This window comes from Carlito syrichta, unplaced genomic scaffold (assembly GCF_000164805.1).
Source record: "Carlito syrichta isolate Samal-C Ts95f unplaced genomic scaffold, Tarsius_syrichta-2.0.1 Scaffold301704, whole genome shotgun sequence".
Classification (NCBI taxonomy): domain Eukaryota; kingdom Metazoa; phylum Chordata; class Mammalia; order Primates; family Tarsiidae; genus Carlito; species Carlito syrichta.
In genome coordinates this window covers 336,469-358,320 of record NW_007245800.1, presented here as the reverse complement: position 1 = coordinate 358,320, position 21,852 = coordinate 336,469, and the positions used below count along the sequence as shown (strand labels likewise).

The 21,852-nt window shown below is 36.9% G+C and overlaps 1 protein-coding gene across 1 annotated transcript in view; it reads right to left on the bottom strand.

Moving 5' to 3' along the window:
* Nucleotides 1-11,417: 11,417 nt before the first annotated feature.
* MDFIC (MyoD family inhibitor domain containing) overlaps nt 11,418-21,852 on the bottom strand; it is an 88,987-nt gene continuing 78,552 nt past the window's right edge. The window contains exon 7 of the mRNA XM_021710947.1: nt 11,418-11,691. Within this exon, the coding sequence (XP_021566622.1) occupies nt 11,444-11,691 (248 nt within the window). The 3' untranslated portion in view covers nt 11,418-11,443. The remainder of the gene's footprint in view (nt 11,692-21,852) is intronic.

The window sequence follows — 21,852 nt, the reverse complement described above, 5'->3', positions numbered from 1 at the left end:
GCCAAGGCAGGAGAATTGCTTGAGTCCAGAAGCTTGAGACACACCTGGGTAATATAGTGAGACCATATCCCTACAAAACTTCAAAAATTTATCTGGGTGTGGTGGCACCGGCTTGTAGTCCCAGCTCTTTAGAAGGCTGAGGTGGCAGGATCACTTGAGCCCAGGAGGTTAAGAGGTAGTCAGTGCGACAATGTGAGATCACACACACACACACACACACACACACACACACACACACACACACACAGAGAGAGAGAGAGAGAGAGAGAGAGAGAGAGAGAGAGAGAGAGAGAGCGAGAGAGAGATGATTCATTTAACCATCTGGTTAATAACCAGTAACGCATTAGTGATCCGATGATTCAGTTAAAAATGGTCAAGCCAATGTGTATATATACCTCAGTGGAAATTTTTTCTCTCTTCAGTTATACTTGAAATTGTCATCCAATGTGCTTCCTAGTACATAGCTGATTCTACACGTTTATAAAAGTTAGTCATGGTATAAGAAGAGTATTCATTCATTCATTCACTTAAAAACCAAAATTATATAATTAAGCACCCCTTATGTGCCAGGCACTATGGATATCCTTTGTTATCAGCTCCTTGCTCCTAGTCTTCCTCTACTTCTCTGCCCAACACCTCTTTACTTACATACAACATTAGCACACGAGGGAACTGGAAGATTTTTATGCTGACATTATCTCACTAATTAGCCCATCTCAGCACCACATATACTACACCACTGCCATCATGTAAGCCCAAATAGGAATTATGATGCAAGTTCTTAAGATCAGTGAAACTGCTAACAAAGCATTTTCCAATCTGTTATCTTGTTTAAAGAAAAAGTGACACTTATGGCTTGAAACGCGAATGTACTTTAAAACTCCTATGAACTTGACTCTTATTTAACAACCATACAGTTGGTTTTGCATGCAAACATTGGGCACATTTAACATGTCCGTACATCAGGGCTAGTCTTTCACTTATCTTCTAGAAATGCATTTAATTCAGTTCCCTCTTGCCCGTCTGTCCCTACAGCCAATGCCTTAGCTCAGGCCCTTTCCATCTTTTGTGTATGTAAATGAAAGAACTGTCTTTGCCCATTCAAATTGATTCTTCAACTCCTGTAGTACGTCATCCATACTTCTGCTTCGATAAAGACGTGATCAAAATATACAACCGATCACTCCATCTCCCCAAAAGACTTTACACTGCCTAAACGACCTTCAACAAGGCATTTCAGGTGCTGCTTTGTTGGACTTGGCTGGCTCTGCTTCTTCCCATCAGTCCCTGCTCTTCACCCTGCTGCAACATAACTGCAACTTCAGCATGCACCCATGACTATTTACTCTTTCTCCAAATGTCCATCTGAATGTTTGCTTTTCTGGGAAACCTTCCTGACTTTCCTATGAAGACATAGTCGCTCCCACCTATTTACCTTTATAGCATTTATACTTGTCTCTATCCTTATTCTTTAATTCCATCTAATCAATGTGCAGTTTTTATCTTTCTAAACTGAGAACTCCTTGAGGAACACCATGCCTTGTACTCCCAGCCCTGGCTCTGGCCCACACAGGTGTCAATTCTTCTTGACTAAGTGTGTGAATACTTGAGACCTCAATTAAAATATTGCAAGTTTACTAACTTAGGGTTGAGCTAGATGCCTAAAATTTGATACTGGACCCACTTTAGCTTATAAGTGTTTGGTGCCGAAGGAATTTAGATGTCATATTATTATTTTTCTTTTTTACCATTGGTTACATTGATATAGAATTCCCAAATAGGACATTTTGGGATGGATTTATAGGCTAGGATTTCTGCTGTGGGTATGCCTATGTTGATAATGATATTGAGTCATTTTAGGTTGTGGAGAACAAAGAAAACTACATCAGCCTCTAGGGATTCTAAATCTCTGTAAATTCAATCATAAATTCTATATCACTCATGATGATGATACTCTCTTTCCCGCTTTCACCACCAGCTTGTTAAAGTGGCAAAGGTTGGAGTGAGGAATGTGTGATCATTGAGCCAAGGCTTTTGAGTAAATTTCTGGAGTGTCTAGTGTAGTTCTTGCAATGCTATATTTGAGAAACCATCCATGGTAAAGATACACAAACATCCAAGAAAGCCCAGGATTCACATTATTTTGGTAAATCTTAGAAATACATAATAGCAAGATTGGATTCAGACATGTGTATTTGCATATACATAAACTCACTTTTCCTCACTACCTCATTTTTCAGAGTACCAACAAGAAAGAGGTGGCTCACTCAGAGGGCTTAGCTGAAGGAAAATTAAGAAAAAGGACAGTATACAGAGAAAAAAATCAGTTGTAAGGAAACCAACAAGAGAGTTTGAAGAAGATAGAAACACTGGGAAGCCTTAACTTCTCCATGCCTGAAGGGGTAAGTGGAGGGAGCTGTAGCTATGGGAAAGAAGCTACTGCACGGTAATCCTGAGTGGAGAAACAGAGTCACTGGCAAACTACTCCTGGAAGGAAGGGGTCCAAGGAGTGGGAGTGGGAATTAATACCCTGACCTCTCTCTTCTTCTACCTTTTGATTCCCTGCCAGTGCCAACCATTAGCCAACGCCAATTAGAAACCAGAAAGCAAGGAAGCCTGGCACAGAAGGAAGCAGAGACAGAAAACAGATCTGACAGGGGGCAATGGAGAATGAGTGCCATCCAACCTTACGAAGAACATCTAATTCTTGACTCCTCACCCATTTATAAAAGAAGGACCTCATTCATAAGCACGCACAGGGCAGTAACACATTGCAGGTTCATTGCCTTTTGGGTCAATGCATGTGGTGAGAGATGAGTGGTATAGTTACTATGATATTCATCATCCTTAGAGTCCAAGCTACGATATCCACTCAAGGTAGGAAAGATGAGACGAGAAACCAGGCAGGCAAGACTTCAGATCCCCATGTCCTGTCCCAGTTTCAAGAAATCTGTTGTGATTGAATCTATTTATTATATTCAGTAATATGTAAGGCTGCATGCAAAAGAAGCCAGTCTAATAAAAAGATCCAGAAATAGAAATTAGATTTCCTAGGTCTATCAGTAACTAACAACGTGACTTTAGGAAGTAAACCAAAGCAATCTATTCCATTTTTTTCATCTGTAAAATGGAAAAAAAAATGTATATCCTAGAAGAATCATAGTGTTGTGAGGATCAAATGAGAAACTGAATATGGTTTCCTTTTGAAAAGTTAAACAAGCTCTACAAATGTCAGCCCTATCACTTTGCTATCTTATAAAGCTGGTCCCTGGGTGTATGCTTGCCAATCATCACATCCTCTCTTTTTGGCTATCTTTCCTCTACACATGGAGCACTTCTCTCAACTCCAACTTAAACATCACATACAAAGGAAAGATAAGCAGTAAGAAAATCCAAATGCGTTGGCAATACCACTGCATGTTAAAAAGAAAGAACTAGATTCACGTTGAACTTCGTTTTCGTGGTGCATAACTCCCCTTTCCATAGGTCCTATTAACTTCAAAGGGAGCTCCGTGCATGTAAATGATTATATTTATTGGATGCGCCAACTCTTTCTTATCCTCCGGGCACAATTAGAAATATCATAGAAAAATGAATGTCAGAGACTTGGATACATATTTGATATTCTGTGGGAAATTTCCCATAGTTACAGATGTTAAAAATTCTGCCCAATGGTCCAGTTATGAAATTGTAGTATTTCCTCTTCTATATCCTTGGAATTATTTTTCTCTGATTTCCCTTTTTACATTAAAGGGAAAATATTCACTTTAGGACCAGATAAACTAGTAATAAAATCATGGCTTGTTGTACAACTTGGTGTAGTCATATAAATTTAGACTGCGTAACCCTTTTCTTTCAAGGAACTGTCAGCGCTTCTCTGAGATTATCCCATTAATGCAGCAACTCTGTTGCTACTTCAAGTTCACTCTGAGAACTGTTGTTAAGAGTCTGTGTCTGGGAACTAAATTCTTGGATGTGCAGTTTAATATTATATCCACTAAACCACACTGTAATTTCAGTGTTGTAAATTCAGACCATCATCAATATTCCAATATTCTTTTTTTTTTTTTTGAGTTGGAGTCTCATTCTGTCGCCCAGACTGCAGTGCAGTGGCCGCTGCCGGCCACCGCAGCCTCGACCTGTTGGGCTCCGGCGATCCTTCCGCCTCAGCCTTCCCAGTAGCTGGAATTACAGGCATGCGCTACCACGCCCGGCTAATTTTTTTTATTTATTGTAGAGATTAGGTCTCGTTGCCCAGGCGGGTCTCAAACCCGCAGGCTCAAGCAATCCACTCACCTCAGCCTCCCAAAGGCGCGGGATTACAGGCTGAGCCACCGAGCCCGGTTCATCATCAATATTCTTGTTAGGTAGCTATAAACTCACAATCTCTCCAGTTGAAGTCGCTGTGATCAATGAAAACAGATGGTTTTCATTGTTCTTGTTTGGAGCCCTACATTTTTCACACCAATCTGTTGTTTGTTCACTTTCAATTCAGTAGCCTGATGGCTCACATTGGAAGCATCTCTAAGAACTGCCTCTGACAAACAACTTAATGTCCCCACTCCGTCCCATCAGTGAATATAAATACCCTGCAAATGTTATAAACATGACTCCTCAGAAATATTACATATATATAACCTGAGAGGGTAGGTTAACTCATTGTATTTTAAGTGACAATTTAAAAAATAGAAGAAGGTTCTCAAGTTAAATATTTAGAGCTACTATATAAAAGAGAAAATGTTACTATTAAATAATAAAAACCTTTGCTGGAAACATATTCACATCTGATGGATGGTTTGAAAGACACAAGTACTTGCTTAAATAATGTGTCGATAAGCAATATGACTTTAAAAAGATTCATCTTAACTAGACTTGGAGACAAACAAATGGATCATATCAAAGTAATTTGGACCCATTTTGAATTATTTGTAAAAAAAAAAAAAAGTAAGCAAGGCCAGTCTAATTTTAGTAAATATTTTAGAGCAAAACAATCCAAGGTATATATAACAATCAAATTTCTAGTGAAAATGTGTGTAAGTAGGTTTATTTTGAAAGGAAAAGTCCTACTCCCAGTGTCATAACCAATTAAATTCTCCAGGTAATGACCCCATTTGCATAGCGAGTGGAACCCACAAGTGGGAATTTTAATGGGTACACCACCTGAGTACAGTAATTGAGAGTGACACAACTTGAACTAGTTTTGTGCTTACCCCACTGAAAATTCTACTCATATTATTTTTAATGTCAAGCTACAAGTCAAATTTCAAGATGATGGATTTGTTCTTTTTTAAGCACCGAGTTTGAATAAAAGAAATGCTTTAATTCTGTTATGCATTGCATATCTTTGCTTTAACTAATCTGTAGTTCTGATTCTCACCATTGCTTCCTTTTCTTCAGTGATTGGAATTAAATTTTATTCATTAATTTGTGAATAATTAGATAAAAAATAATGTCCTCGGCAGCTAAATTGCTTTTGGATTGCAATTTAATGTACTTTTGCCAGAATATGTATTATAGTTAAGCTGGCATAATAGTTTACTAAAATGTAATTTTGTAAATATGTCCAATTATTCCTTCTGATGATCTAACAAAATCTAACATAATAGGTATTCATGGGTATTTCACTCCTTCACCTCAACACCAGTAAAGCGCAGTTTCTGAAGAGCCAGTCAGAGACGCCTTGTCATCTAAAGGTGTTACCTTTAAAAGACATGCTCCTTATCACTCAGGCACTATTCATGTCCTTGAAAGAACTGTGCATTCTGATTGAGGGATCATACGATGCCCACATTAAATTACATAATAAAGGTGATTTCAAGACTCTAAGAGTCACACACACATGATGAACTGCGCTTTCTAGGTTTTGAGGTGACATTGCAAAACTTCTTTTGTTTCACTCTAAGATTGCTTGCGCTACTCACTGTTTGTAGGTGTTTGACACCACTCCGCCACATCTGTAATTGGCATAGCATCCAGCAGACAGGCTCTGTACATCTTTACACTGCAACCTACCAAGTTAAGAAATGTATTGGTTCAATATAAAACAGCAGGCTGTTTTTAGACATAGTTACTAGTGCACAAGCTTTAATATGGCTTGGCTTCATCCTATAATGAGATCTTTTGGTTCCCTGCTCAACAGGCTTTTATTCCTTTGCAAAAGGCTATGAACTATGTCAAGTGGATCAGCTGCTTTTGTACACCCTCTTTCTTGGCTTTGGAACATAATTCTTTTGCTTCTACCCCTTTGTGCATCAGACAGAACTTAAGAACCTTTTCCATTTTTCAAGCTAAACTTAGAATTTGTTTGAATTTGCACCATTTTCCTAATAATTACATTCTCAACCAAACCTCACACAAAGACCTGCCTGGAAGTGAACCACCTAATTGCAGAACTATATTTTGTCTTTAAAATATATATCTATAGCTCATGTCAGTAATGTGTCAAAGGATGGTGATCTAATATGATTTCTTCACAGTCACCTCATACCTACATTCAGGATCCTCTTTAGTGAGCACTAAATGGACAATGATGGGGGATGGAGGGCATAAATAATGGACAAATAAAAAAATGAAACTAGATCTACTAGTTGCACTTCCATCTGAAGGCAGGAAACTATTTAAGTTGACATCAGACTGCTTAGGAGTTATAGTTGTGTCCTCAGGTAAAATCTCATGCCATTGTCCCAGCATGAAGAAAAATGAGGAGGTACAGGTTCTGCTTGCCTAAAGACACAGCTTTCCAGTTGGGGCCTGGCTGGGACTTTGTTTATTTCACTTCCAGATTGCCTGTTGACTTCACTAAAATTTGACTATATAAGGTGTCCGCTTATATAATATTTGAGTCACAGTGCCTTGAAGTAAATGGAGCAATCACTGTCCCTTGGGAATACTGTGATGTTAAAAATACATAGTAGATTTAGTAGATAATAATAGTTTTTGCAAAAACCCACCCTCCACGATAGGGCTGCACCACAATGTTATCCCCTCTCCACAACTTCTTCCATTTTAACTAACACCTCTACAAGTAATTTTATTTCATTTTAAATATATGGGGTACAATTTAGGATTAGGTATAAAAGTGGCCATCGTATAGGTAAAGTTTGGGCCTACCTTTGGTCCCTGCTTTACCTGATTTGAGATCAGGTATCCTTATTTGATGTTCTATGCATCCCCTTCCCTCCCTTGGTAGCATCCTATAACTGCCAAACCTTTTCTTATAGTGTTATGATAAATGTTCAGGATCCGCTTATAAGTGAGAACATGTGGTACTCAGGTTTTTGTTTCTGTGATTGATCACTGAGCAAGATAGACTCTAAACTCATCTAAGTTGCTGCGAAGGCCTTAATTTTGTTCTTCCAACAGTAATTTTAAATCGGTAAGTAAATATTAGCAAGCCTCATGGTTGGAACTGCTTTATCATGGAGGTGCCAAACTTCTCTCCTACATTGAAACTACCTGAGGGTTATGTGACTTCCTTGAGTTTCCTAGTACCAATCCAAGCACAAAGAAAACACTCACTATAAAGGTACTGATTATAGGGGTGCATGGAAATGAAGGGTTGAAAGGACACCTTGCAATATCTAATCCTTGAATGAAAATATAAATAGTGTGAAACAAACCCTATCAGTATTTTAACCTTTGTTTAAAACAGAATTGGTATGCTCTACCACATTAGTGTAAAAGAGAAAACAAAATAGATATTATAGTATTTGATGAAATTTTATCTTGCCTGTCAGATTAGATGCAGCAATCTTATAGGCCTACAACTCACAAGTAATTGGAAGAGGTAAACAGTCCTGAATAATCTGAACAATAAACTTATCAATAAATGAACGTATTCATTAGGCAGTTGGATAATCTAAGCACTTAGCTAGTATTTGAAAAGGCAAGACACAGAGTCTCTGGGCTTCATTCTTATGTATGTTAGGCAGTAACATTTGATGTTTATAACATTAGAATCTAGGGCACTGATAAAGTTTGTATGGGTAAGGAATGGAGAGTTATTACATAAGGTAGCCTTGGTTACTTCTTGAATTGTTCGGATAACACTGACTATTCAGGTGTGGAAAATGAATACAGCCGATTCACTGGAATACAGAAATAAAATTATTATTTTCTAAATAAAAAGATCTCCTAAATAAAGTCATACTGCATTGTTTTAGTTAAATGCTAACTGCAAAACATTTACAAAATTGTGCTACTATAAGCCATAGCTGGAAATACTTCTGATGATTTACTTTTGTGTGAAATTAATTAAATATAATACTCAATTTCATAAATCTTGAGCATTTTTATCTTAGTCCTCAATCTCAGCATGTATACAAAATTACCAAAGTTTTTATGTTAAAATATAATTCCAAAGTAAATAAATGAAATCAATTTACTAAAAAAAGCATAAAACTTATATTTTGACATACTGTGTATTTTTAAAAGAACACTATGTTTTGAAATCACACGTCAACTATGATTTTACACTATACATTGATCTGTATCTTTTGTAGTTTATTTATGGGCATGAGTCATGTGATTTACATAAGGAGACTAGGATATCTTCAGAAAGGAATGTGATGAAGAAAAACCTCACGTTTTAAATTATGGTTGATTAATTCAAACATAAATCAATATATCAATTAGATATGGAAGAATGCTATAACACAATAAAAAAGTCAGTTTTCAAAATTTTCAAAATAGTGTATTTAGGATAATACAAGTCCAGTTTAAAAATATTTAAGATTGTTTCCATCTTTAAAAAGAGACCAAATCTATAACTGACCAAATCTATAACTGTAAATTATAGCACTTAGTCATATGGCAATGTAATTCAACAAAACATTTAACATACAGAAATTCTAAAATATATTGAAACTATTTTCACATTTGACTACTTTTCCTTTTTTCCCTTTAATTATACAAGATGCTTTATGGAATGATTGTCTAGAATAGACAACAGAGGAAAAGTATTATGACTATAAATACAAAAATAAAGTTCTGGTATCCATTATTGTTCCCTACTGTGGAGAAACATTTCAAATGTGCTAATATATTCATCACAAATAGTAGCAGGATTTAATATATAATTATAAATATTAGACAAACGAGTTGGTTGAAAAACTTTGCAGCATAAAAAGTCAAACTTTCTAACAATTGCAGGTCGTTATAAGGCTTTATATGCCTGTAAACAGATGATATTTTGACATCCTAATATGTAAGTGTAAGTTAATTTTGGGTATAGGTAAATATTTAGATTCTGGTTACTATGAAATTGTAAAAATATAATCTTATATTTGATGTAACAAATGAAAGAAGCTCTTCAGAAAGGAATAGGAAGACAGTTGTTTACTAGAATACAATTTAAATCCAACAATGTAAAAGACTGTGTGTGTGTGTGTGTGTGTGTGTGTGTGTGTGTGTGTGTGTGTATGTATGTATGTGTAAATAGCAATAAAAAATAAGATTCAAGAGTTTGCTAACTTTTTCCTTTTTTCAGTCCTGAAGTAATGATAAAACTAGAAACTAGGTTTTATTTCAAAGGAAAAAGCAGAGGCAGTGTCCTCATGCTTCAGGTTAAAAACTTCTCATAAAAGGCTAGGTTTGCTAAAGGCTTCCTAAAAAAAATGTGCTTTTGTTGTTACTATCAATCTGATATATAGCCAGAATAATGGAAAATAGCTATTAATCCCAAAGTATGCTTTTAAAACTTATAGAAGATAGAATATTAAATCAAACCAAATGACAATTTTAGAGAGATCAGTCTGAGAAGAGCATATAGTCTGAAAATTTACTCTCCTTTTCATCTGAGTCACACAGTCTCTGTCTATGTCTCCATAACTACATAATTAGTCTTGTAATTGACTTATTTCTTTGTACCTAAGAATCTTTATAACCTGCCATATTCATTTAATTTAACACAAAATTGTAATCCTGAAATTTGGACACAGTAGTGGAAGTCTCAATTCCCTCTGCACTGGAAGGAGTGGTTTGCATTTATGAATAAATATGGTGGGTCGGGTACAGTGGCTCAAGCCTGTAATCCCAGCATTTTGGGAGGCTGAGGCGAGGTTATTGACTGAGTCCAGGGGTTGGAGACCAGCCTGGGCAACTTGGTGAGACCTCGTCTCTACAAAAACCCAAAATATTAGCCGGGTGTGGTAGCATGCGCCTGTAGTTCTAGCTACTTGGAAGGCTGAGGCAGAAGGATCTCCTGAGCCCAGCATATTGAGGCTGTGGGCTGTGAGCCTGCCACTGCATTCCAGCCTGGGCGCCAAATGAGATTCTGATGGGAAAAAAAAAAGATTAAATATGTTTATGAAATATAGCACTAGTTAAGAAACAAACCAAAACAATCAATAACCTTCCCCCCAAATACATGAAGCTCTGAAAATAAAAGAAAACCTTTGAATAAATCAGAATACTGAGATATTAATGTAAAAATTTCCTAATTTAAATGTAATTTGTCAAAAGTGCTCAGTCTTCTTTATAAAATGTAGCTATTTTAATAAGGCTTATGTCTTCATCAAAAAATTTATCATAACATTTAAATTATGTGTAAGAAAACATTTTAGTTGATTTTATAGTTTAAAGAAAGCTGTATTCCTGCAACTAAAAAAGAAAAGTATGCTGAAGTCACTTTTCTTTTAACTAGTTAAGGGCACTCACAGTTCAGAGTGTCCACTTAAAACTTTATCTTAAATCTAAATAACTCATTTAAGCAGCAGATGAATCACTCATCCTAAGAAGCTTCCTTGAAGTCTTCCTGAATACTCTGGTAGCTGTTTTCTGTATATTCCTACAGCCTTTTGAGTTTATGTCTCTTATAATTCTCACTTCAGTATGTCTTGTGATATAGTCCATTCTTCACAGGTCTCTTTCCTCTGCTAAACTGCGTGTTCCTGTGGACAGGAGCAGAATGATACACATCTCCATGGTCTGGGCAAGACAGTCAACACAGTAAGCACTCAATATCTGTTGAACAATATTGTAAAAAGGAAGGTGAGCAAGAGAGTGTAGAGTGCCCAAATATTATGTGGGTGTGTTTCCTAGTTTACTTTAAAACAATGCTTACTTTTAACCATTAACAGAGACACATAAAAAATAAAATGTCTGGTTTAAATACCCACTGAGAAATAATATGAGAATGGTTAGAAGAAACAGAAATATTGATTTAAAAAAAGGAGATATTTAACATTTAGGGGGGTGTCAAAATGTCCCAAAGTTATTGTAACTCATTAATAAGTTTAAAACATTAGTTAAAGTAGTGAAAATTTCACACATTAAACCATGTAGATTTGGTTAAAGAGAAAAGACTTTCAGAGATTACTTAAAAGAATGAGCTAACAGTGCAAATACCGAGGTGCTTCATGAGAATCTTACCATGTGCTTTTCTTCCCCCTTACAAGAAAAAATTTAAAACTCTCCAGTTTTAACACAAACAAAAGATAAATATTTATGAAGGAAAACAAATTCCACAGCATTCCATACAGATTTCCAAACAGTCTGATGACTCACAACAGGCATCCATGATGCCACAATCCATATCACAAGGGCAGTTACAGTCATCCCCCATTTCATCTCCACAGCAACAGCAGCAGGCTTCCGAGGTGCAGATGCCACAAGACGCTTGTCCCAGGACAATATTGCAGAGGGTCAGGAATTCGCAGAACAAGCACGCCAGGATACAGTGGACACAACAATCTTTGTTTTCAGTTGTGAGGCGACCACATGGTGGGAAAAAGAAGGAAAACATAATACATGTTATTAATAGGCAAAAGAATTGAGCAAAATATCTAAGTAATCTACCACCCAAATGAAGTTTTCTGTGAGCTGGGAGCTCCAAAAGAAGCTTACATTAAATTCTAGATAAATGATTCTTAGAAGGAGATACTGCATTAAAAAAAAAAAAAGTAATATGTGTGTGCATGTGTGTTAGATTATTACTTTCACACACTGTGTGATGACCCTTGGGTCCTAAACCACTTTTCTGTGCTTCTTACCCATTCTTTCTATGTTCTGTTGCTCTCTGTAATACTGGGCTAAAACAGTTCTATGGTATTTAATAAAGTTCTTCAGAAATAGAACTTTCCTTCAACTGCTCCACCTACTTGCTGCAAAACTGGAAAGAAAACAAATCAAGCATAAAATATTCGGTATATTATTGATTAATTAATTCAGTAGTTAAACCAGCATTCATTAAACTGGGATCGATGATATTTTACTTTCCAATGTAATGGACTCAATTTCATGGTTTGAATTTTTTTTTTTTTTTGAATCAGGGTCTCTGTTGGCCAGACTAGAATGCAGTGGCACAATCATGGCTCACTGCAGCCTCGACCTCCTGGGCTCAGATGATCCTTCCACCTCAGCCTCCTGAATAGATGGGACTACAGGCATGCACCACCATGACTGGCTAATTCTTTTTTTTTTTTTTTTTTTTGGTAGAGATGAGGCCTCACTGTGTTGGTATTGCCCAGACTGGTGTCAAACTCCTGGGCTCAAGCAATCCTTTTGCCTTGGCTCTCAAAGTGTTGGGATTACAGGTGTGAACCACCATGCCCAGCCCTAATTATTTTTTTTAATTTCACAAAAATTAAAGAAAAATATTTAGACTCTGGTTGGGTCAAACTATTGTTTTTTGCATTGTTCATCTGCCTATTTTTAACAAAGGATTTGTGGCTTAGCAAATGTGGATAATGACACTACTTTGGTGGTAAAGTACTTTACATCAGATTATCTCCTAAGACATATCTAATGTCTCTCCAAACAACCATGTTCACCAAACTTAATAAACGGATAAAAAGGTGAAAAATCAAACAGATTACAATCGAATACATTTAGGATACCACATTCTTATGGTCTTTCCTTTAGAATTCTGGGGCAACTGAGAAACAATGAAAATAAATTTCTATTTCTGGAGGACATATTATATTAACATATATAATAAAATCATTTAAGACCAATGTTATAAGACATTTGTCCACTATCAGAAATTATTTTAAATTTTTACCAGGATTATTACTAAGTTATCTTTTGTGTGTGCTTTAAAATTTTGTCCAATTCAAGTTTTAATAAAAAGATCCCACTTCCTATAGTACTAAAAAGACACAACTATCCCCACCTTCCTCCCATTGTTACATGCCCTTTGTATTTCTGTATTTGGCATTAAAATTGAGCGCCTTCAACGGAGTGTCAGCAAATTGTGTGAAAACCAGAGATGAGGGAAAGAAAACCCAGCTTGTTGCTTGGCAGCCCTGCTGTAATAGAAAAGAATGCATCTCTATATATAATGCCATATAACTTTGCACGTAGACGTGAACTGACAGAATTCTTCTACTACAAATTTATCTGCTACAAATGCTTCAAGTAAGGAAAAACAAACACCAAAGTACCTAGGGCAGTCTCTCAACTCTATGGGCCTATGCCTACCCATCCCATCATACTCTCCCCAACTCCTTGAACACTTCCCCGTTTCTCTGCAGTCTCTAACTTTTGTAGAGAATTCAGAGGACAACAGGAGGAAATGTGAAAGCACGAAGTCATACACTCCACATGCCAGGCAATGAAAAGTGGGGAGGGTTGGAGAAGAATTCAAAGAGAAACTCCAGAGTTGTTTGCAGAATTAAAGGCTAGAAGGACACATCAATCTTTCCTTTCTTCTTAGCGCCTAGCACACTCTCACATATGATGGTTCACACAGCAATTGAGGAAACAATCAGAGTTGTGAGAGTCTCCAGGTTTCTCCATCTGTTGATTTCTGGTAGTACTCAAATCAGTTCAGGAGAACTCTGAAAACAACCTACATGAATGGCGGTCCATAACCTTACAAAGTTCTGGGTTTCTAGAGAGATTGTCCCTGGTTTCTATCAACATTTTACAGTTTCATCCCAATGCCTGACTTATATATGTCTCTGTTCAGTTGAGCTTTTCCAGGATTATCTTAGCACTATGATTTGTAAAATATTTGAGACATTATAAACAGCTATGTTTATCATTATTAAGGAAATAGTTTTTAACTGGCAGCAAGCCAGTTTTATTCAATGTCCTGTCAAACAAATCCCATATTAACAATTCCAACAACACTTCATTAAGATCTTAACTTTCAAGTCTAAGAGAAGGACTCTACAAAAACCCATTTTACATTGAAGAATTTTTAACTGAGTGTTTTTAAGACCCTAAGAATAGTTACTAGGCATATACATTCTTTATATAGCTATCATAAAATTCATCAAACATATAACTATATGTAATGAATCTATCCATTTTAAAGGAGAAAGAATGTTTGTCTCACCAAGTCTCAGAAATAGAAGGATATGAAATCTTTGAAGCCTCTTCTAGTCCCTTCTTGAGTACATTTGCCTCTCCAAGGAGGTAATCACCCTCTTATTAAATATTGAGTGAATTTTTTTTTTTTTTTGAGTTGGAGTCTCACTCTGTCACCCAGACTGGAGTGCAGTGGCCGCTCCCGGCCACCACAGCCTCGACCTGCTGGGCTCTGGCAATCCTTCCGCCTCAGCCTTCCACATAGCTGGAACTACAGACATGCGCTACCACGCCCGGCTAATTTTTTGATTTATTGTAGAGATGAGGTCTCGCCTGCCCAGGCGGGTCTCAAACCTGCGGGCTCAGGCAATCCACTCACCTCAGCCTCCCAAAGGCGCGGGATTACAGGCTGAGCCACCGAGCCTGGCTGAGTGAATATTTTTCTGCTTTTTGTTGTACCTTTTATAACTGTGCAACTGTAACTATCCCTATATAATCTATCAGAATAGAAACCAAATTTTATGACTTCCTGCTAGTAGCATTTTTTTGCTCAACATCCAGATTGAGATGTACCCATGTTGATTCCTGTAGCTTTAGTTCACTGATTTTCCAGCTGTATAGTATTCCATTGAATTAATATACTATAATTGATTTATCCATCCTATTATAGATCGATATTTTGATGTTGCCAGTGTATTTGCTGTTCCAAACACTGGTTTTTGAAACAAGTGTGTGCAAGTCTGGAACACACATGTTGAGTAACTAGCAGTAGGCTGTTGGGTCTCAGGCTTCCATATGTTTAATCTTATTGGAAATTCCAAAATTGTTCCCAAAGTGATGGCTCCAACATTTATCCCCCCCAAACAGGTATGAGGGTGTTCATTACTCCACATCCTCACCAATCTTTGAAACTGTCATATTTTCATATGAACAAGTTACCTGTGTGTGAAATCACATCTTATGGTGGCTTTATGCTGCATTTCCTTGTTTACTAATTGGTTCATGTTTGCTGGTCATTCATGTTTCCTCTTCTTGAAATGGGTGTTCAGTGTGTTTATGTTTTCCCTCAGTTTTTTGGGTTTTTTTTTTTTTTTGAGTGGCCTCCTTTTTCTTACTGATATGTAGAAGTTTTTCATATGCAGATACCAATCCTTTGTCTTGTCTCAGAATATGACTTTTCTTAATTAAAATAAACTAATAAAACAAAAGGAAGATGAGTTAACTGTTAAACCCTGAGAATTTGAGCTATGGAAGGGAAGTCCAAATCAAATCTTATGGTTAGCTTAGATATGGGATTACATGGTTGAGGAAGTTCAGTGGCAGACAGGCAAATCTGACAAATTAATTAGAGAAAAAAAGCGGAGAAGGCATTAATAAGATTTAGTAGCAGAATTAAATTTTAAAAAAATCATGTCTGATTCAAAACAAGGGAGTCTAGCTAAGACTCTATATAAAAGGGAGAAGAAATCAAGAAGAAATCAGGAAGGAGAGACTTAACTGATGTGAAAGCAACAGCCCTCAGGATGAAGAAAGATGGGACTGACATCCCAAACTAAACAATGCATTGCTGCCAATAAGATATACTCATTTGTACTCTTATGTCGCTTCCAGATCATAGAGTACAATGACAGATGTCAAGAAGAAATGAAAAGCCATAAGTCATAATAATATGAATCTCTCCCTAACTACTAATTTAATAAGTGAGATTTACATATTAAGTCTGTTAAAATGTTGGTTTTTCTGGGTAAACAAATAATGTTTTAAAAGTTTTTAGCTCTAAGTAGATCAAGCAAGCCTTTTCTAACCTACCTTCTTCAACATAACCCGAATTCTGTAATTAATAGGAATGAGTGATTGCTTTACTAGAATGGAAACTCTAGTATTAACACAGGAAAAGTATTTATTTGCTGTTTTCGAAATTAAGAAATGTTATCTTAGAAAAAGAGATGTTTTCATAACTCTTCCATTTTTAAAATATTTAGGCTGGGTACATTTGCTCATGCCTGCAAGCCCAGCACTTTGGGAGGCCAAGGCAAGAGGATTGCTTGAACTCGGGAGTTCGAGACCAGCCTGGGTAACACAGTGAGATCTCATCTCTACAAAAATAAATAAATAAAATTAGTTGGGTGTGGTGGTGCATGACTGTAGTCCCAGCTACTTGGGATGCTGAGGTGACTGGATCACTTGAACCCAGGAGGTCAAGGCTGCCATGAACCAGGATCATCATGATCATGCCAATGCTCTCCAGCCTGGAGTCCAAAAATAAAAATAAAAATAGAAAATTAAGAAACTTACTTTGTACTAAACTCTGTTTTAATGAATAAACAAATATTGATTCATTTAATCCTAATAATATTTCTAAGAAGTCACAGTGATAGTATCCCATTTTACCAATGCAGAAACTACTTACAGAAAATTTAGAAATTTTTCTCACATTCATAGAGGTGGTAAGTAGCAGAGCCAGGATCAGAACACAGGCGACTCATCTCCTGAGTCCACACTCCCGTCCAGCATGCTATGCTGGTGCTACAGGAAAGGGTCATGATCAACACCTGGCTGATCTTCCTTAGAGAAAGATTAGGTATAAATCCAAAACTTTCTGCTGACTTGTTTTGAGCATCTATCTGTTTTTAAACCTCGATTTGTGTTCTTCCCTTTTCTAAAGATAAATCTTAATTTTAGTTTTAATGAAAAGCTGACATTGAACAATTATCATAATACTATATGAAGAGATTGACAATAGTGGAAAACTGCCAGGGGAGAGGGGGGTGGGATTGGCAGCAGTAGGAAACTGCTAGGGGGGAGGGGGGGACACACCTCATCTACAAGGATACCTGCATAATGAACATTTGTATACCTAACCCTGAATTGTACCCCACAACTTTAAAATAAATTTTTTTTAAAAAAAGAAAAGTTGACAGTAAATGTTACCCTTCAACATGTAAGAGCAAAATTATCACTGAGCTGGAGAAAACTGGCTGTAATAAGCTGCCAGCTACAGTGTTAAAACAGACATAACAGAGTAGAAAGCCTAGAAACAGATGACATCACAATCAAAAGAAAAAATCTGTAAAACTAAAACATAAAAATTAAGGTTCATAGTTACACAAACAATAGCTATGTAACATTATATAGGAACTCTAGTGATAAAACACATGGCATTGACAGAGACCTTAGAAAATTAAGTTCATTATGTGAATATTAAAACTTTTTAAAAAATGAAGACATCATCTTAAAACACAGGTCCTCTATTATTTACTAGAAAAGCAATGTGGACTACTCTGAAAAACCAAATCTATTAACATGCACCCAAAGAAGCCACAAACCAAAATGCATTTTAAAGATTATAGAGATACTAAACAAGGTGTATTTACAGACACAACTACCAGAAATACATTCATTTTCTATACTTTATAAGTAGATAAATATCTAGTAATAACAATAAACTAAAAAGATCCTTAAAATTTGTCAAATCAATTAAAGAACCTGATTTCTATTTCTTGTCCAAAAAGTGTTTTTCTTTTTAGTTGTGTCTGTAGTTGATGTGACTCAGAGTAATCAAGAGGTTTAGTCTAAGAAGAAATTATTGTTATAGTTTCTACCCCTATCACTACAGAGGAGAATCAAGAGTCATAAAAAGTACTAAGATAGCGGTTCTGTTTAAAACAAAGAGAAGATGATAAGAACTATCAAACTCAAAGGTTTGAATAGAGAAACAAACTTTAAAAAAGATGGGCCCTCTGCTTCCATGTGGTTCCCAGTCAGAAATAATTTTTTCGCCATTCTTGAGGCTTTCACTTTTTATGGTTTCATTCAGTCATTATTTGCAGTTTTTGCCAGAAGTGTTTAACCTTTGAGAAGCCAACTGGGTTCTGGGAAAGATGCCTGTCCAGAAGTGGGCCAAGCAAGAATTGCGCAATCCAACGTACTTAGAGGAGAACTCAGCACAAGACTGACAGTTACTGTAAACTCTGGGAAACAAAGAACATACCAGCAGCCAAGTGACTAAAAATTTTTTTAAAAGCACGAAATGAAACCTTTAGCACAACGTTTGATCTAAAGCACAAAACCAAACCAAAAAACTTATGAATTATGGCAGACCCAACCCCAAACAATCTCTGAGTCCTAGAGAAGGTCATCAGTGTTACATCCCGCAGCTGGAGTATATTGAGGGCTTCTAGTTCCTCAATGCCATCAAGATAACAACTGGAACTGACTTATAAACAGCATCTTAGAGGGCTGGTGAAAATGTCTAAGACTGATCCAAGGAACTCTGTCCTGTGTAAGATTGAAGATTAGTTTGGGTAAGCACAAATTAGTTTATAATGAAATGACCCCAAATTGATTTACCCAATCAGTATGTGCCCAAAAATACATTAGGGGATATGAGGAAGGCGGTTTGTTAAAGAAACCCTGGTTGTGTCATCAAAAGATGATTTGTATAGTAAACTCAGCTCTGCTCTAAACAAGCCTCTCACATCTCTTTTGTTTCCTTCTTTTAAGATGTGGTGTGACAGGTGCTATGAGTTTCTTGGAAAAAAGATACCAAACAGCTAAAGCTAGGTACTGAGAGCAGAGAATTCTGAGAATAACCCACAACTCATTTTTAAGAGAATGCAGATTTGTATAGATCTTATCATGACTAATCTCTAATAACGTTTCCTAAGAAATAAAATGTTTGAGAAGACTTTCTAACTCACGTCCCCATCTTGTAAACTAAATTAAGAAACAGAGGTTCATTCACATTTAACAGGCCAGCAATATGCCAAAAAGCAAGTACAGATTAAAATATGAGCAGTCAGTTGTGTGTAATTAGTAGTGTAGGAAATTGCTTTGAAATCAAACCTGATTCTGTAGCATTACCGTCAAAGCTACAGGGCACTGCATTCTCTAGCTGCTAAGATCCACATCTGCCCAGTGATGGTGTCCCAGGACTCACTGTGCAGGGGCCCAGGTGGGGGCGTTCCTGTTCCCAGATTGCTTTTCTGCGACTGTTCTCTCTCTATACAACAAAGAGCAAACTAGCAGTGGACTGTAGTCATCCTGAATCACAGCCGAGATGGTTGAGCAAGTTTCTAGCCCCTGTGAAAACTCAGCTGTGAGGGACCAGACACAGACATCTCTGGGGAGTTCTGCTCTTCAAGTGTGTGGGGGCGGGAAATGTTTACTAATACTGCACGGTAGCTCAGATCCAAGTAGCTCCGTGTCTCCAAGACGGAGGACCCACTGCGTATCTGGCCCACAGCCCTAGTCTGACCTGCTGCCTGAATAAATTGGCCTTAAGTGCGCCTCCTACACAGAACTTTCTGGCACACGGCTGTCCCTAGAGGCCATGCATCTTAAGCCAGAATACAGTCAACATTTTCCTAGTGGAGAAGAATATGAGATCGGTCAGGAGGTAAAAAGAAAGTTAGAGAAGAGCTACATTTTCCGCTTCGGGACAAAGAAAACCACACTTTGGGAAATTAAATAATCTTTACTATTATCTTTCCTTTCAACAACGTCAAATAACCTTGACCAAAACAAAACAAAACACAAAAACTTTCCTTCCACACCCCACACAGAGACTCTTCCTACAGTAACTTTCCTACCCCAGGTCCAAATCCTAGAATCCATCTCTGTTCTATAGGAGGTGCTTTCATATTTTAAATTATAGCAAGAGGATAGCACAGATTTTTTTTACTTTTCTTATTTGTTTATCCTGTTGCCTGATCTGTGGTTAACTCTTTAAATATTCTAAACTTTTTGAGGGATCTGCATTGGTAGTTGTTGGTAATTACTTATTTCTAGCACTAGCTCAAGTAGTCCTTTCTGGAGAGACTCATTTTACAAAGTCTAGGAGGCTAACATATATATTTACATATATGGGATGTCAAAAAAAATGTGTACAAATTTTAAGCATGGGGTTTGCTCAAAAGATGGTATTAATCAAATGAATTCTAGCACCACCATGCAATAGGCAGGACAGTGAACGAAAATGGTGGAAACATGGTTGCACATGGTTATACTACACATTGCTACTGTAATTTAATTCAACTTCGAAAAGGAATAAATGGATCACATCTCTTAGAGTATGTATGCTTTTTTTTTGGCAGCGTGTGTATATATACATATGCATATACACACACACATACATATTTACAAACTAAATACAGAAATCTGAAGAGGAGAAAAGTTTAGTTATCAGAAGTGTCCATTTAAAACATTACTGAGTGATGTATCACAGAAACAACGAACTGAAGGGAACCTTCAACAATTATCATAACACTATAAGAAAAGTATTGGCAGTAGCAGAAAACTGGATGGGGGAAAGGATGAGAAGAGGGAAAGGCAGGATTGGCATTAGTGGGAATCTGCCAGGGAAGGGGGGACACACCTTATCAACAAGGGTGCCTGCATGCATAATGAACACTTGTATACCTAACCCTGAATTGTATCCCACATCTTTAAAATAAAAAAATTAAAAAGAAAAAAGTTTACATATAAAGTTAGTACATGGGCAAAGAGGAGGGAATAAAAGGCTAAAAAATCTCAATAGCGCAAATAATATTTATAATTGTTAACTGAATCTCTACATTTTAGCAGCACAAACTTGACAGCCGATAATAACATTACTATCCTCTTAGGGTTATGATGACGATTAAAAGAGATAATGCAGCCGGCTCGGTGGCTCAGCCTGTAATTTCACGCCTTTGGGAGGCTGAGGTGAGTGGATTGCCTGAGCCTGCGGGTTTGAGACCCGCCTGGGCAACTTGGCGAGACCTCATCTCTACAATAAATCAAAAATCAGCCATGCGTGGTAGTGCGCGCCTGTAGTTCCAGCTACTTGGAAGGGTGAGGCTGAAGGATCACCGGAGCCCAGCAGGTCAAGGTTGCGGTGGCCAGGAGCGACCACTGCACTCCAGTCTGGGCGACAGAGTGAGATTCCAACTCAAAAAAAAAAAAAAAGAGATAATGCACATAAAGCGCTCAATATGGCATTTGAGATGTAAGTACTTACTAAACATTATTACCATTACAGCAATGATGGTGACTGTAGATGTTTATTCTAGGAAAACCACACCTCTCTACCTACCTGTATTTCATTTACTCTAATTACCACCCAGTAGAGGGTCATTCTATTTTAACCCAGAGAGGTTTGTAAAGGGCTTTGATCATAGTTCAAACACTTGAAAAGAGAGAAAGAACCAAGAAGGCAGAATCGATTTGCAGAAGAGTAAAGCATAAATCTACCCAGGAAGAATTAGTAATCTTGTGTTTGGCCACAAAAGAAAGTTTCTAAAAATAACCTATTTTTCCACATTTCAATTATTATTCATTTATTTTCTGCAGAAGCTAGTAAGCAAAAAATGGAGTAAGACTATACTTTACTTGAGACTCTTCAGTACTACCTATTTTAAGTTGGCACAAGTTTAAATAATAACAAGGTTGAATATAATTTTGGATAATAAAATCTACTTAAGTTCTTAAAAAACATTTTCCTAAAAAGAGTCAATGTGAAACAGTCTGCTCAAGTTGGTAACAATACCATTTATGGCTAGAACAAAATATATGCAAGTAAATCCCCTAGTTTTCATGAGAGTGTATTCTGGCATAAAA